This window comes from Myzus persicae, unplaced genomic scaffold (assembly GCF_001856785.1).
Source record: "Myzus persicae strain clone G006 unplaced genomic scaffold, MPER_G0061.0, whole genome shotgun sequence".
In the NCBI taxonomy this organism is placed as follows: Eukaryota; Metazoa; Arthropoda; class Insecta; order Hemiptera; family Aphididae; genus Myzus; species Myzus persicae.
The window spans coordinates 166015-182464 of record NW_019101405.1 but is presented as its reverse complement, the minus strand read 5'-3'; the positions used below and the strand labels follow the sequence as shown (position 1 = coordinate 182464).

The window sequence follows — 16450 nt, the reverse complement described above, 5'->3', positions numbered from 1 at the left end:
TTTATAAATGTATTGCATGATTATTATGTATTTGCATGGTAGTTATTTGTTTTATACTCAAGTATGAACGAATACCGACATGATACGTAATATATGCAAATTGTTTTTACTCATAAAACTTCATTATTTAAATTATAGCTGTTCAACCAACACCAACATCACCATCAGATCCTTGTTACCCCTCACCGTGTGGACCTAATGCTAGATGTCGTGTTGAGAACCAGAATGCCATTTGTGAATGTTTACCAGAATATCAAGGAAATCCATATGAGTCTTGTAGACCAGAGTGTCTTGTTAGCTCTGATTGCACCATGAACAAGGCTTGTATTAGAAATAAATGCCAAGATCCATGCCCTGGTACATGTGGCATATCGGCTATATGTTTTGTTTCAAATCATATACCGATATGTTCATGCCCAGAAAGTTTAACTGGTGATCCTTTCCAAATGTGTCACCCGATACCAGTTAGAGGTAATAATTTCTTAACTTCCTAAGAATAATATTACACCATTTATGTCAATGTTTATTTTTTAACTTAAATTGCCATAATACATAGTCCATATAACTTTAATGTAAAATTATTTTATTTTATTTTTTAAATATCTATTTGTATAGATCCAATTCCATCTGATCCGTGTGTTCCATCACCTTGTGGACCAAATACTCGTTGCCGCATAATGAATGGAGCTGCTATCTGTGAATGTTTACAAGGATATGAAGGATCTCCGTCAACTAGTGGATGCAGGCCTGAATGCGTGATTAGTCCTGATTGTCCTCGTAATAGAGCTTGCGTTAACAATAAATGTGTCGACCCGTGTATTGGAGTATGTGGGTATGATGCAATTTGTCAAACTATTAACCACAGCCCAGTTTGTTCTTGTCCACCACCCACTATTGGGGATCCATTCGTTGAATGTAAACAACAACCAGGTAAATGTTTGTTTATTTAGATTCACGTGTTACTAATATAGTTTATTTTCATATTAGAAATATTTTAACACCTTTATTTTCTAACAGCTTTACCTAGTGACCCGTGTAATCCGTCCCCGTGCGGTAGCAATGGTCAATGTAGAGTAATCGGAAAAGTTGCATCTTGTGTTTATCCGGAATGTATTATCAATCAAGATTGTCCAAGAGATAAGGCATGTTTCACACAGAAATGCCAAGACCCGTGTAGGGATGTTTGTGGATTAAACGCTATTTGTCAAGTAGTAAATCACAATGCTCTATGTTCATGTCCTCCAGGATACTATGGAGAACCTAAACAACAGTGTATAATACAACGATCACCAGGTAAAAAAATAAAAACCAAATTTTATAATGTATCTTTACTATATTCGCATTTCGCATTGTTTATTAAAAAGTACTAAAATTTATTATTACACAAAAATATAGAAATACTATTGTAATAATAAAATAAATAATAATACAAATTAGTTTTTTTAACAAACAATACATATTTTCTTAAGCTAATCATTCTTATTTTTATAAAAATCAAAGATATTTAAGTTCATCATATAGATACATAATACCATAGATTCTCACACCGGTATTTAAAGGATCTCTTTTTCCAAATGTTGTTTTTATTTTATTATTAAGTTATGGCTTCAACGTGTCATTATTCTGAGTGTTATTTAGTGGTTTTAAACCGTGGGGGAGGGTACAATCGGTTATAACACGTAAGTGATGAGGATTTGTCACTAAAACCCCGGTGGTCACACATCCGTCAACTAGTGACACCGACTGATGCTTGACCGCTGAACACGTTTGAGACTGAGACCAAACACCATGCCACATAAGGCCACTCAAAGTGTTTTATATTTATTATTATTTGATTTTAAATATATTTTTTTACAATAAATAAGACTAAAAATATTATTTACAATATTATCAAATACATGACTAATTAGTTTGTTCATACAATTGTTTTGTAGAACCTAAGCCAGAATGTACTACTGATGGAGAATGTTCCAACGACAAAGCATGTATAAATTATGCTTGTAAAAACCCGTGTCAAGAATCACCAACTACTTGCGCGAGAAATGCATTATGCTATGTTCAGAAACACAGATCTGTGTGTGTGTGCAGAGATGGAATGACTGGAAATGCTCAAATACAATGTGTAGAAAGTAAGTTTTGATTAACAAAGTACCCTTGACTTTAAATCTAAATCTAATTATGATGACTTTTCCAGTTGGTTGTCGAGCTGATACCGATTGTCCACCAGAAAAATCATGTGTTAATGGAGATTGCGTTGACCCGTGTGCCTACACTCATTGTGGTACTAATGCACTTTGTCGAACTGATGGGTACCACAGAGCTCGGTGTTATTGCCCTCCTGCGTATGAAGGAGATCCATTTGTAGAATGTAGAAGACCTGAATGCGTGGTCGATTCAGACTGCCCGTCAACATTAGCTTGCAGAAATCAACATTGTCAAAGTCCATGTGATTGTGCCCCAACTGCGTTGTGTAACGTGGCTAACCATGTCGCTTCGTGTAGATGTCCACCGGGTTACATGGGAAATCCTCATACTTCTTGTACTTTAAGTATGTAATATACTATACTTAATAGCTTTATATTTTCAAAGTTCTATAACATATTTCTTATTTCGTAATGCACTTACTAATCAAATTATTTTACTACTTTTATTGTTATTATTAGCTCCACTCGCAATTCCACCTCAGTGCACAATGGACTCAGACTGTGCTAGTAAATTGGCTTGTTTCAATGGAGATTGCAAAAACCCATGTTATGAGATTAAACCATGTGGGCCAAATGCGGAGTGTATTGTAGTAGATACGTTACCTCATAGAACTATGTCGTGTCAGTGTATTCCAGGCTATGTTGGCGATGCTGACATCCAATGTAAACTAGGTAATGAAAATTGTGTTCAAAATAAATTAAAATTTATGAATGTATCACAAACTAATTATATGCACCTAATTAAATTCCAGCTAATTTCATTGATACCATATACAAAAGCATTACTAATTAATACTACATTTTATGTGATTTCAGATTATAGCTGCTTATCTATTTCCTATAAAATATCCTCTAACATATACCTATTTATTTTAAGTAACACATCAGAGTTCATGTGAAAATATAATTAAATATAAAATATAAATATATGTGCAAACATGTTTTGTCAATCCCTTCACTTCCATTAGCTTTATTTCTGTTGTAAATACATAAATTATAAAGATTGACTTCATGTTGTAAAAACTCTTTTTATTGTTACAGGCCAAAATAATATAATTATGTATACAATTTACTAAAGTGTGTTTTATTGTAGGTGCTCCGTCATCGGTAGGTTGTACCTCTAATGACGATTGCCAACCGACAGATTTGTGCTTGAACCTTCAATGTGTTAATCCATGCACTATATCCAATCCTTGTTCGCCTACTGCATTGTGCACAATCAATAATCACAAAGCTGTTTGTAAATGTCCAGATGGTCTTTCTGGTGATCCATTCATCAGTTGTTACAAAGGTATGGGAATTGAAATAACAGTATGCAGTGAAACATTTATCATTTAAAATAAATGAAACTTGATTATAATTTTAAAATTTTAAAATATTTCAGTACCACTGGCTACACCAGAATGTACAACAGATTCTGAATGTCCTAGTTCTAAAATATGTGCCAACCAATATTGTCAAGACCCATGTCAAATATCAAAACCCTGTGACACTACAGCTGAATGTGTTACAATTAACCATCGACCAATTTGTAATTGTCCAAATGGATGGGCAGGAAATCCTCAAATTCAGTGTTATAAACGTAATATATATTATCCTAAAACGATTAATTTATATTATAAGTGATCACCATCTGTATGTTTACGCCTTTTTTTGAATGTTTCAGCTGGTTGCAAGACCGATAGCGATTGTGTTTATGATAAAGCATGCATCAACAGCAATTGTTTGAACCCATGTTCTACTCAGAGTTGTGGTCATGGAGCTGAGTGTATTGTACAATCTCACAAAGCTCATTGCATTTGTCCAGCAGGTACACAAGGTTCGCCCATGGTATCTTGTGTATCAGTAGTGTGCCAGTATAATGAAGACTGTGCAGATCATGAAGCATGCGACAGATTAAACAGAAGATGCAGACCTGTCTGTGAACAAGACACTTGTGCTGAGCAAGCAACATGTCTAGCTCAACAGCACCAACCGACGTGCACATGTCTGAATGGCTTCCAAGGCAATCCTTACATTGAATGCATTGGTAAGTTAATAAATATCAGTCTTATGTTTTCAGTGTCAAGTAGACTTTTAATTTGGTTTTTAATTTAATTACAGAATCAAGAGTACCATCAATAACTCCTGAGTGCACAACTGATTCTGACTGTCCATCACAACATGCTTGTGTAAACCAGAGATGTCAAAATCCTTGTACCATTTCTGTACTCTGTTCACCAGATCAAGAGTGCCATGTTCAAGATACAGTTCCATACAGAACCATTATGTGTCAATGTAGATCAGACACTGTAGCCACCATTGATGGCGGCTGCAAACCAATAGGTAAACTTTTTTTGAAACCATAACAATTTACTCATCTTAACTACCTACATATTCAATTAGAGTAATTAGCAAAAAGTAATCGTTTACATATATCAAATCAACAACTATATTTATTTAAATGCATACTATTTTTTAAACAAAAAAAAAATAATATATTTATAACAAAATTTCAGTCTCTATTACTCCTCAATGTAAAAGCGATCAAGAATGTCCATTATCAGAAAGATGTGTAAATCAAGGATGCGTAGAAGCATGTCGAATCGATCCATGTGGTATAAACGCACAATGTATTTCACAAAACCATCAAGCCGCGTGTTCATGTCCAGCAGGATATACAGGCAACCCACACACAGAATGCTCACTGCGTAAGGGTTAACATATATAAAATAAAATATGTCTTGTTATTGTTTGATTGTAATTAAATACTAACGTTGCACACATTATTATAGAACAATCAATTCCAATATTGCCACCTTCTCCAGAATGTACGAAAAACGATGACTGCGCATCGGACACAACTTGTGTCAACCAAAGATGTGTTAGTCCGTGCACTTTAGGAGACAGTTGCGGCCGTGGGTCATTCTGTCATTCACAAAACCACCAACCCGTTTGCAGATGTCCCAACGGTTACATCGGAGACCCTCGCATAGCATGCACTCCACGTAAAAACTATATTTATATTTTACTCTTACATATTACAATATATTTATCTATATGTATGTTTCGTGTTAATAGCATCGTCAGTACCAACTGTAGAATGTGTATCAAGCACTGATTGTAGTTCAGAGGAATCGTGTATCAATAGAATGTGTGTGAGTCCGTGTAATTGTGGACCCAATTCGGATTGCAAAGTTAATAACCACTATCCTAGTTGTATTTGTAAACCTGGGTTCTATGGGAATCCCCAACAAGGCTGCATAAAAAGTAAATACACTTTTTCAAAATGTCAATAAGACTTTATTTGACACATAGTTTCATTATTCAATTAATTTGATTTTGAAATATGACATTAATGACGAATATTTAATAATATGATAATAATTGTATATATCTTTTAAAATTTTCAGTGGGATGTATATCAGATGATCAATGTGCTTACGATAAACAATGTTACAACGGCGAATGTGTTCCGCCATGTTTATTGAGTGATCCTTGTGCACCAACAGCAAAATGTTACGGTGACAATCACCGTGCTGCGTGCAAATGTCCGACGGGTTACTTCGGAAATCCGTTTGAAAAATGTGAAAGAACTGAATGTACATACGACGTAGACTGTCCATCAGATCGCATGTGCTTCGACCAGCATTGTATCAATCCGTGTACAGAACAACATGGCACTCCGTGTGCATCAAACGCCATCTGCTCTGTTAGAAACCATGCAGCGGCATGTAGATGTCCAGAAAACTTCCCAATGGGAGATCCAAATACTTACTGTGAACGTTTACCACCACCTCTGTTCGGTGAACCAGAATGCAAAATTGACGTAGACTGTGCCAGTCGCCTTGCATGTATCAGAGAAAAATGTGTGAATCCGTGTCATGAAATCAAACCCTGTTCAGATAGTGCCACTTGTGCGGTTTTGGACAGTGTACCAGTTAGAACAATGACGTGTACATGTTCCGAAGGATGGGTACTCAACGAAGGTGGAGAATGTAGACAAGGTTGGATTTTATTTTTAATAATCTCTATATATTTATTTTTCTAAACAATTTTTCAAAATTACTTGTTTTTTTTTGTAGTTGTTGTCTCCTCGCCGCCTGGTTGTACTACAAACGACGACTGTCCGTCAAATGAGGCATGCCTTAACCGACAATGCCGTAATCCTTGTAATTGCGGTACAAACGCCCAATGTTTCGTTCAAAATCACCATCCGGTTTGTTCTTGCTTGGAAGGTTATGATGGAAATCCAAACTTTGCTTGCAGAATAGGTACGTGTATTATAGAACTGGTTGTTTTATTATAATATTCAGACCTTATTCGAACGATTTTGTAATTTACTTCAATTCATACGGATGTGAGGACTTGCAATTTATAGCCTTCCTGATTTTTGTAACCTAGTGTTAATATTTTACGACTGTGATATGATCCTTCTCTCTTTTTGGTCCAGGAAATAACTTATTATATTACCCCCGCTCCCATCTTCTATAGACTATCATCTATCAGACAATATACATCTTATTTTGGGCAATACTAAAAAAAGCCTTGAATGATTTTAAATCGTTACATAATACAACATTTTTTTAATCGTATCGTATTTTTTTATGTACAGTGGGATGTAAGAGGAATTCTGAATGTGAATCCGGCAAGGCCTGCATCAACGGCCACTGTCTAAATCCGTGCATAGTGGAAGATCCGTGCGGCCCGAACGCCGAATGTTTCACAGTTGCCAGCCGCCCCGAGTGTCGGTGCAAGAGCGGTTATCGAGGAAACCCATATGACCGGTGCCTGGTGATCGGTTGCCACAGCAACAACGACTGTCCCAACGACCGGTCGTGCATCAACGGCCAGTGCATAAACCCGTGCGTGTACGAACACCCGTGTTCGTCACAAGCCGAGTGCAAAGTACAAAACCATTTCGCCCTGTGCCGATGTCCCCCGGGAATGGCGGGCAACCCGTACGTGGCCTGCAGACAAGAAGCGCAACCAGAGTGCAAGGAAGACGCCGACTGCCCGTCGCTGTTGGCCTGCTTCGACAGTGTGTGCCGTAACCCGTGCACCGCGCTGGAACCGTGCAAACGGCCGGCCGAGTGCGTGGTGATCGATTCGCTACCGGTCAGGACCATGATCTGCGAATGCCCCAGCGGTTACGTGAGCAGCGGCAGCGGTACTTGCAAGATCACGCCACCGATGACAGCCGTAGCCTGTACCGCGGACACGCAGTGCCCGTCGGATAGGGCTTGTCTGAACGGCAGGTGCATAGATCCGTGCAACTGCGGCCCGAACTCTGAGTGTAGGGTTTGGGACCACAAGCCGGTGTGCTCTTGTCTGGCCGGATTCGACGGCAGCCCGGAGATCGACTGTTCGAGAGGTACGACCGCGCACGTCTTTTATTCTATTCACGATAAACTAAGATATTTCGTATCATGCTCCAAAATACATAACGAATAATGCAGGCCTAACTAACGAGTGGTAACTGATAGAATTATGTGTTATAAACTTATAACTATTAACAAGGTAATTCCTAAACTACGGTTGATGTATAATTCATTAGACATCATTGTTCGCCAAGTGTATCATAGATATTACTACATATCAGGATATGTATAAAAAAATGTCGTTTTTATTTCACAAAAAGTGTCAATTTCAATTTTCAAATATTTCAAATTCAAACACTTACTACATACACGTCTATACCGTATTCTTAATCCAACCTATTGAAATCCAACCCATTTAGCCCTTTGTAGACTACTTAACAGGAATAATTGTGCCACGTCGTAAACGTCGTGGCTCTGCTGTTGGCGAGATGGAACCCACATCTTTATAATTTTTTTACTCCGTCAAACCTGTCCCGCGGTGAACTTTCTTTAACTACGATTAAAAAAAACCTTTTTTATGCTTTCAGCCGGTTGTCGAAGCGAATCCGACTGTTCTGGTCAACACACATGCGTCAACCGTATCTGCGTGCCTGTGTGCGCCGCGGACGGCAGTAGTTGCGGAACGGCGTCTGAATGTTACGGCATCAACCATCAAGCCGTGTGCGAATGTCCACCCGGAATGGCCGGAAATCCGCAGATAGCCTGCGTGGTCGCCGGTTGTAGGTCGGACACAGATTGTCCTAGCGACAAGGCGTGCATAAACACCAAATGTATCGATCCGTGCACCAGAAATAATCCGTGCGTCAAGCCAGCCGAGTGTACGGTGTACAACCACCGCACAGATTGCGCTTGTCCGCCAGGTTATGTCGGAAACGCCGGAACTACGTGCAAACAAAGTACGTATCCGGAGGACGTCAGGGTGTCGGAGCTCGAATTGAGATTAATCTTAAAAACTTTATTTCTTTAGTCGAAACCGGATGTCAAAGCGATTCCGAATGTCCATCGCAGACGGGTTGCATTAACAAATTGTGCGTGAGCCCGTGCGAAGTTTCGTCGCCGTGTGGAACAAATTCGAAGTGTAAAGTCCTGGACACCTTCCCGATAAGAACGATGACGTGCGAATGTCTCCCGGGTACGCAAGGAAATGCAGCCATACGATGTGACGAAGGTAAGATGTGTTTTCAATATCAATTGACAGTTATACTTTACCATATTACAACTCGGTCTAAGGCCAAACAACTAAATAAGTTCTAAATAAATCTATTTAACAAAAAAAATTATTATCGTTTTTATAGAAACTGATTTATATCCACACCGTAATGGAAAATAATAACATCTATAATTATTATTTTTCAGTTTCAAAATGTCCAATTGATAAAGGCTACGTGAGAAATGATAACGGAGAATGCGTGTGTCCACCGGGCACAGCCCTGAACCAAGAAGACGAATGCCGTAGGTGTGTAGTCGAACTGGGATACAAGATCGACGAACGCGGCCATTGTGTATGCGCTCTGGACAGAGGATTGATCATTGACGAGAGAGGACGTTGCATATGTCCGACCGAACACGGTTACAGTTTGAACATCTATGGACAATGCGTACCGAGTAAGTAGTCGAACATTATATACGCTATTGTTACGCTATTAATAATAATAACAGTTGATTTAATTAATACCACCGCCGAGTTTTGTTGATTCACTTTATTGATAAAATAAAATGTTTTCAGAAAACACGACACAACTGAGGACGGACTTCCCGAGACCGGACATGGTCGTCACGTGTTTGTCAGACGGAGTACAAGTGGAAATCCATATTACAGAAAAGGGATTTAACGGAGTGTTGTATGTGAAGGGTCACAGTAAGAACGAACAGTGTAGACGAGTCGTGTCGATGGCGCAAGACTCGTCGCCCAGGACGGAAATATTCAAAGTCAACTTTGGAAATTGTGGACTTATACATATCAACGTGAGTTTAATATAACTACAGGTGTTCATTTGTATTGTTTTACTCGCGGACGTGTCTTAATATCTATAACTTTTAAGCGTTATTTCGTCACTTATGGTGAAAACCACTGTTCCTATATAATTATTATATACCTAGTCCTAAGCTAATGTTAAAATGTTTTGTGCACAACAGGGCCAGGCTAGTTTTGTGTTGGTCATACAGAAACATCCGAAATTGGTGACTTACAAAGCCCAAGCCTATCACATACGATGCGTGTACAACACCGGAGAACAGAACGTCACTCTCGGCTTTAACGTGTCCATGTTGACCACGGCTGGTACCATAGCTAACACCGGTCCACCACCTACGTGTCTGATGAAGATCGTCACGCACACCGGTCAAGAAATCGATTCGGCCGAAATAGGCGACAACCTAATGCTACAAGTGGACGTCCAACCGTCGAGTAAGTGTGAAAACGATCTATATAAAATGTGTATAAAAATTAACGTATAGGTCACACGGTCGCAACTGGGCCCAAGACATTGTATACCGACTATACCAAGACGCTATCAAGTTGTACATGTATTTAACTATAGGACACAAGCCCCTATGTACATACTATATACATATATAATATATATATATATTAATTGACATTTAAAAATATTTGAAACTTCTATTGATATGAATGTTTGGAATTTCGTAGCGCTTAAGTCTCCCGCCCATTGTCATGCGTTGTAATTTAAGTCAGCAGTGGCAATTAAAAACCTATAATGACCTATCCTTGTGTTGCAGGCATCTACGGTGGATACGCCAGGAGCTGTGTGGCGAAAACGATCGAAGACAATGTAGAGAACGAGTACATAGTAACCGACGAGAATGGGTGCGCGACCGACCCGACGATATTCGGCGAGTGGGACTACAACGCGGACACCCAATCGCTGTTGGCCGGCTTCAACGCGTTCAAATTCCCAAGTTCCGACAACATACGATTCCAGTGTAACATTCGCGTGTGCTTCGGCAAATGCCAACCGGTACGTACTACGACTGTCGAGTGTATAGGTAAAAATGGTGTGGTTATAACATGACATTTTCATCCGACTGTATCCGTCGTTTCGATGGGTGTTATCGACCGAAACTTGTCGGCCATTCTGGCGGATGTGTATCAGTACATATATTTTGTACGCATTTTTCGTGAAATCATGTGCACAGATAATTTTTTTAAATGTCCTTTTTTTGTTATTGGAACGCTTAGGTATACTCGGTTGATGGTTATGCACTTATACTTATTTGACGTACAGAAAATGTGTCATATTAAAGATAATGTTTTGGATAGTGTTGTAATTCAGCTCGCCCTTAATTTAATAACGCATTTATTCAAATTCTGATTTTTGAAATGTTTAAGCACAGGTATTTCAATGCTATATTTTTAATATTTCGATTTGTAAGTCACTTAAGGATTATCCTGCAGTAATACAAACCTAATTTTTAAAATTAGAATCGCTTTTTTAATGTTATTGTGTTAATTGTTCGGCGTATGATTTTTGGATGTGTCCAAATCAAAATGTTAACGTGTAGTTCCTATACTTTGTATACCTACTATAGATAGTAGCGTTCAGATTAGTCCTATTATTAATGGTCTTGCATAAAATAAAATATTTTTTGAAATATTTGGTTTGTAGCACTTAGTAGAAAAAAATTTAATTTTTTGAAAATGTGGTCATTATCAATATTATAATCTGTGTACCTACTTAAAAATTCAGAACTCAGATTATGAATAAGTGCATAATTAAAGGGTGAACATGCACTTACATAATGGTCAATGGATCAAATCATATACCTAATTAACAAGACGGTAAAACTCTGAAGGCTGCAGTGCTGCACCGGCTGCAGGCACAATGAGAGGACAATGATGACGAATGTTTCTTCGTTATCTATTCAGTATTACTGAGTCACATACCGACGAGACGATGTGGTAGGGCGAAACAATAACGATTTGTGCAAACGCTCGGCAATCCCCACTGTCATTATTATATGTTGTGTCTAATAGGACTATATTAGGAGGTATAGGTGTGTAGATATATTATCGTGCCTTGATGTTCAGTATCCATACAATTTTGACATCCTCGCACACGGACGAATCAAGAACTCTGTTTAGGAAAATTCTTTGTCCAAAATATTTCTAAGTTTCCCGTCGGTTTTTACGAAAGTCGGAAATGTCCGTGTCTAGCACACATGATTTAATAGTTAGCGATTTGACGTGACAAAAGAAGTGTAAGGTCCGATTATGCTATGGGAGGAGTGAGCAAATCCCACCTTTGCTCCTCTCTATAGTCCATACGTCCATACGTTTTGGTGTATTAACTCATCGAGCCGTCGTCATTGCAGGTGAATTGCCGCGGCTACAACGCGTTTGGCAGACGCAGAAGACGTGAAATATCCAAGAACGACAACGGTCCCGACGACGATGCCCTCGAGTCCGCCCAGCGAGGACAGCTGAGAGAAGAAATCACGATCGAATCGAACGCCATTTTAACGTTCGAACGCAGGGAAGAACGACTGATGGATCCGACTGAAGGTACGTTGTACAATTATTGCATTCGAGTGCCCTACGTAGATACTACCGACAAATGTACTGTTTGGTATTCGCGGTATTATATTATATCTACGCCATCGTAATATTATGTAGAGGACGAGATCGAAAACGCGTGGACGGTTATATTTCCCAAAAACAGATTCGTACACCCACGTATTTTCTCCTCGTGGAACACGCTGATTTCGTTGACGTCACTGACGATAAGCGTTGATATCCGATTACGTCTGACCTACTCTCGTTCGCTTTTACTTTCCCCGGCCTGGCCTATTACTTTTGTACGAACGCAGGCGATAGGTATTATATTCATAATTCATGATATTATATCATAGACACTATAGACAGGCACGGGCGTGCGGCAGATGGTGCGTGCTCCACAATTTTTTCTCGGGCCGAGAAACAGGACCAAAATATTATTACAATGTTCTTGCGTATACCTAATACCTATCGTGTACTGCTACCTAATTATAATCATGAAATAATCATATATGAGTCAGAAGAACATTCCGAACCAGTTGTATACCATTTTATATTGTATATAATATCTGTATTTTTACATTTAATTTTAAAACGCAAAGTCAAATTACACTGAGATTAGTTAAGTTGAGAACAACAGTTGTTACTCCATTTTTTTATCCACTGGCTTTTTCCGAGAATGTTTATAGATACTTGGTGAGAGTTTCGGCTTAAGAATAGTGTTCAACCGGCCGTTGAAAAATATTACGACACAAAAAATAAATACAAATTATAATCCAATGTTTACCATTTGTGTATGACTATACACAAATCAGCATAATTTAAAACAATATGTGTCAGTAAGCAGTCGTCAGCATACTATATAGAGCACGGCTTACTGCGTTATAGAACGACCGATATACCTTTATTTTAATACGCTTTCACTAATAAACATATATTTTTAGATAAGTACCTCCATATATCTTTTTTTGAAACATAGACACTGCGTAATTAAATAATAAAAAAGGTAAATTTGTATTTGTAGGTTTATCTGAAAAGACATAATATCTATTCCCTAAGTCTTCACTTATACGGCTTATCTGTAGATCGTCATGAACTATTGCCTCATGAGATAACTAAATGTATTGTGCGTGTACTAAAACTGTTGGTTTTTTGTCACCCCTCCCCTTTTTAGCTCCAATCATTAATCCCGCCGAGGACATTTGCGTGTCAGTCATCGGACTCATCGTGGCCCTTGTCATCACGGCACTGCTTGCGCTGGTGGCCGTGGCCGTGGCTGTTTCGTGTTGGCTGATGGCCTACAGGAGAACGCCGAACGTCAACGGTCCACTTCCGCATCCGACGCAAGTGCCGAATCCGATGTTCATGAATCACGACCGGACGTCTTCCGAGCCGTCACCGGATTACCTGACATGAAGAAAACAACGAAGACTATAAGACGACGACGATTTTTGTATTTCCGCCGTCGTCGTTTAACCTAAAACTTTTATTATTTTATAAAAAGAAATTTGTCATACCTTACCACCCTCTCCCCCACATAACAGTCGGGTCGTAAGCGCCTTACACATTTTCTTATTATATTATTATTATTATTTTATAAAATACCTATACACTGTTTTACGACTGTTAATCGTTTGCCATGTTTTGCGCTCGACAAAAGTCTCACGGGCCTTTAATTAGCTGCAGACACTCGCCGTGCAAACCATAAAAAATAAATACTACACGTTTTTAAGAAGTACACGTCGTAATGATGACATAATATTATTAAAAGAATTTGGGCTGGGAAAACATAACGAAAAGGGTACCTACCTAACCTGTAATGATTATATTCGATTCTGTAATAACGAGACGACGAGTGTTCCCCGATTAAAGGCCTTTCTGTGAACTAGACGCGATATAATTAGTCAAAACTACTCAATTAAAACGTAAATAATTATTTCTAACGTACATATTATTATTCATGTTTTAATTGTTGTATGGACATCTCTTCCGAACGCTTACACTGCGCGTTTCGTAGCTTAATTAAATAGGTATCTCAAGCACTGGCATAAGTCATTATTTAAAAAAAATATATATTATACATTTATTAGAATATTCACAATCCGATGGCGTGTCGTGCGATACATTTCTTCGATTTGGTCACGTTTAAAGTCGTAAGCTTTCGGAAGACTTGTTCAATTTTAGTTTTTAAGGTATATGTGTGTGTATGTAATATATTAGAATTAAATTTGTATAATCGTTTAACATTTTAATCGAATGTTGTGTATGAAAGTGTGATATATGAATAACTATTAATTTATTAACAAAATAAATAATTAAAAAAAAAATTAACTTCCTAAATAAACATTATTTTCAGTCATTAGAAAATCGTTAAAAATGACTAATTTTATATATATATATTACTCCTACTTAAATCAAAACTGTTAAGTATTCTTTTCCAGTCATTAATTAACAAATTTAGGCTTTAGAATAAATTTATATATTGTAGTACCTAACTAGCTTTAAGTACCATTTAAGATTGTCTTTTATTGAATATTAAAATACTATAACATTTTAACTTAATATTTCAGTATTGCATTTCACAAACATTATAATATGTAACAGTTATTTTTTTTTTTAGAAATTTAAAATTAGATATTTAGAATCCAATACTGTGTGATAATTATGAAAATAATAATTAAACGAATATTATGCTTTTTTAAAACTTTTTGTTCATCATTTTTGTACCTTGGAACAACGGTTCACAGCCGGTGTGTCGTGAATATTACGGTGAAGTTGCAGTCGTCAAAAAAATCATTTATTTATTTAGTTATGAGCATTTTTAATTTACGCTGTAATATTATGGCTTGCAAAACAATTGAGCTATCGTAAAAAAACACAGACTGTGCTGTTACTGCGTTAAGTTTCACAGTAGGTCGATTCACTCAATTTTTTTAACTAACGAATCCAAACGTGAACTGCTGAGCTTAAATTTGCCATCCCAAGTTACGCACTTGTAAGGCGGAAACAACAAATACAACAACGTCCTCTTGATAATCTGATCAATTTAAAATAATTTTCACCAGTCAGTGTATAATATAAACTCATTACAAGAACATTAAAGGAGTCATTCGAGAGCACATTGACCGATTTTAGTAGAAGTTTAACGTTTAGACGTGAGCATAGTCTTAGACTCCAAAACAAAAAAACGGGAAACGTTGTGGCTCACGCATACTATTTTCTGCGTTCGTCGAAAGCGACAAAGGTATGATGCAGGGAATTATAGGGATATACGCAACAACCAGGTCGTTCTTCAAAAACGATTTCATGAAAGAAAAATGTTTGCGCGTCGTGCAAGGAGGTTATTTATAATAAATATAACTATATAAGACTGGTATTAAGGTGTAACCGAAAGGTTATGTTTAGTGAGGACCGTGGTATAGATTTCAGTGTCTGGTTGTGCAGGGAGGAATACACGGTCAACACTTTTGGAAATCCCCACGTTTACCGACCGCCGCTGGACGGAAAAAGGTCGCTTTCCAACGCTTCAACCGTCTTCGAAAACTAAACTTTTGGTTGAGTCGTGACAAAAAAAAACGGCGAAGTGGATGTCACTCTGCTGCACATTAGGTGTCTAAGAGGTCGCTGTAATTGATGGTATTACATTTGAATTCAATGATATCATATTATCATTATCTACGAAAAACCATTCTGAGCGGAGACGGTACGTCAGTTAAGAATATTTTATAGTTATTACTTATTATTAATATGGTAGCCGGTAAGTTGAATTAATATTATTCTTAAATTATCAGTGATGCTGGGAAAATATTAAATACACCTATGTACAAATGGGCTGTTTTGGAACCGAATCACAACAGAATGATAAACGTTATTCTTTGGGTTGATATGCAATTTTGTCCAAATTTGAACCTGTATACTGACCCTATTGTCTGTATTCATATATTTTTTAGATTTCTTAGTTATTGCAAAAACTGCTTAAGTGGAACCTTGTTTTAAATTTTCAATCCTTAGCTATAAAAATTGAACATTTTATAAATTTTTAATTACAAAATAATTTTTAATTTGATAAATATTGTCGAAATTTGAAGTTTAAATGCTTGTAAAAAAAAATCGTGCCTTAATGTATTTTTAATATTTTTCAACTGCTATTGTAACAAGTTATCAAGTTTCTAGTATATTCAATTTTCATGCTTTTTGACCCAACCAATAATATTGTATAGTCATTTTTAGCAAAAAATAATGAAAATTGAAAATGTCCGTCAACAGCTTATAACGAGTCAAAATATTTCGAAAATTGTATCAAGTATATGAATTGATGAAATAAACATTTGGGGTAAACTTCAAATGTCTACAGTAATTCGTTTTTGAATTAC

General features: G+C 37.4%; 1 protein-coding gene across 1 annotated transcript in view; it reads left to right on the top strand.

Moving 5' to 3' along the window:
• The window catches only part of LOC111028956, a 126350-nt gene extending 112857 nt beyond the window's left edge, over nucleotides 1-13493 (top strand). Inside the window, exons 136-159 of the mRNA XM_022307751.1 lie at nucleotides 139-471; nucleotides 616-930; nucleotides 1018-1293; nucleotides 1935-2129; nucleotides 2195-2548; nucleotides 2664-2876; nucleotides 3298-3495; nucleotides 3589-3786; nucleotides 3871-4233; nucleotides 4308-4529; nucleotides 4703-4894; nucleotides 4979-5191; nucleotides 5265-5453; nucleotides 5597-6190; nucleotides 6269-6457; nucleotides 6799-7557; nucleotides 8092-8460; nucleotides 8532-8732; nucleotides 8921-9169; nucleotides 9291-9529; nucleotides 9701-9971; nucleotides 10304-10542; nucleotides 11897-12086; nucleotides 13252-13493. Of these exons, the coding sequence (XP_022163443.1) occupies nucleotides 139-471; nucleotides 616-930; nucleotides 1018-1293; nucleotides 1935-2129; nucleotides 2195-2548; nucleotides 2664-2876; nucleotides 3298-3495; nucleotides 3589-3786; nucleotides 3871-4233; nucleotides 4308-4529; nucleotides 4703-4894; nucleotides 4979-5191; nucleotides 5265-5453; nucleotides 5597-6190; nucleotides 6269-6457; nucleotides 6799-7557; nucleotides 8092-8460; nucleotides 8532-8732; nucleotides 8921-9169; nucleotides 9291-9529; nucleotides 9701-9971; nucleotides 10304-10542; nucleotides 11897-12086; nucleotides 13252-13493 (6803 nt within the window). The remainder of the gene's footprint in view (nucleotides 1-138; nucleotides 472-615; nucleotides 931-1017; nucleotides 1294-1934; nucleotides 2130-2194; nucleotides 2549-2663; nucleotides 2877-3297; nucleotides 3496-3588; nucleotides 3787-3870; nucleotides 4234-4307; nucleotides 4530-4702; nucleotides 4895-4978; nucleotides 5192-5264; nucleotides 5454-5596; nucleotides 6191-6268; nucleotides 6458-6798; nucleotides 7558-8091; nucleotides 8461-8531; nucleotides 8733-8920; nucleotides 9170-9290; nucleotides 9530-9700; nucleotides 9972-10303; nucleotides 10543-11896; nucleotides 12087-13251) is intronic.
• Nucleotides 13494-16450: the final 2957 nt, after the last annotated feature.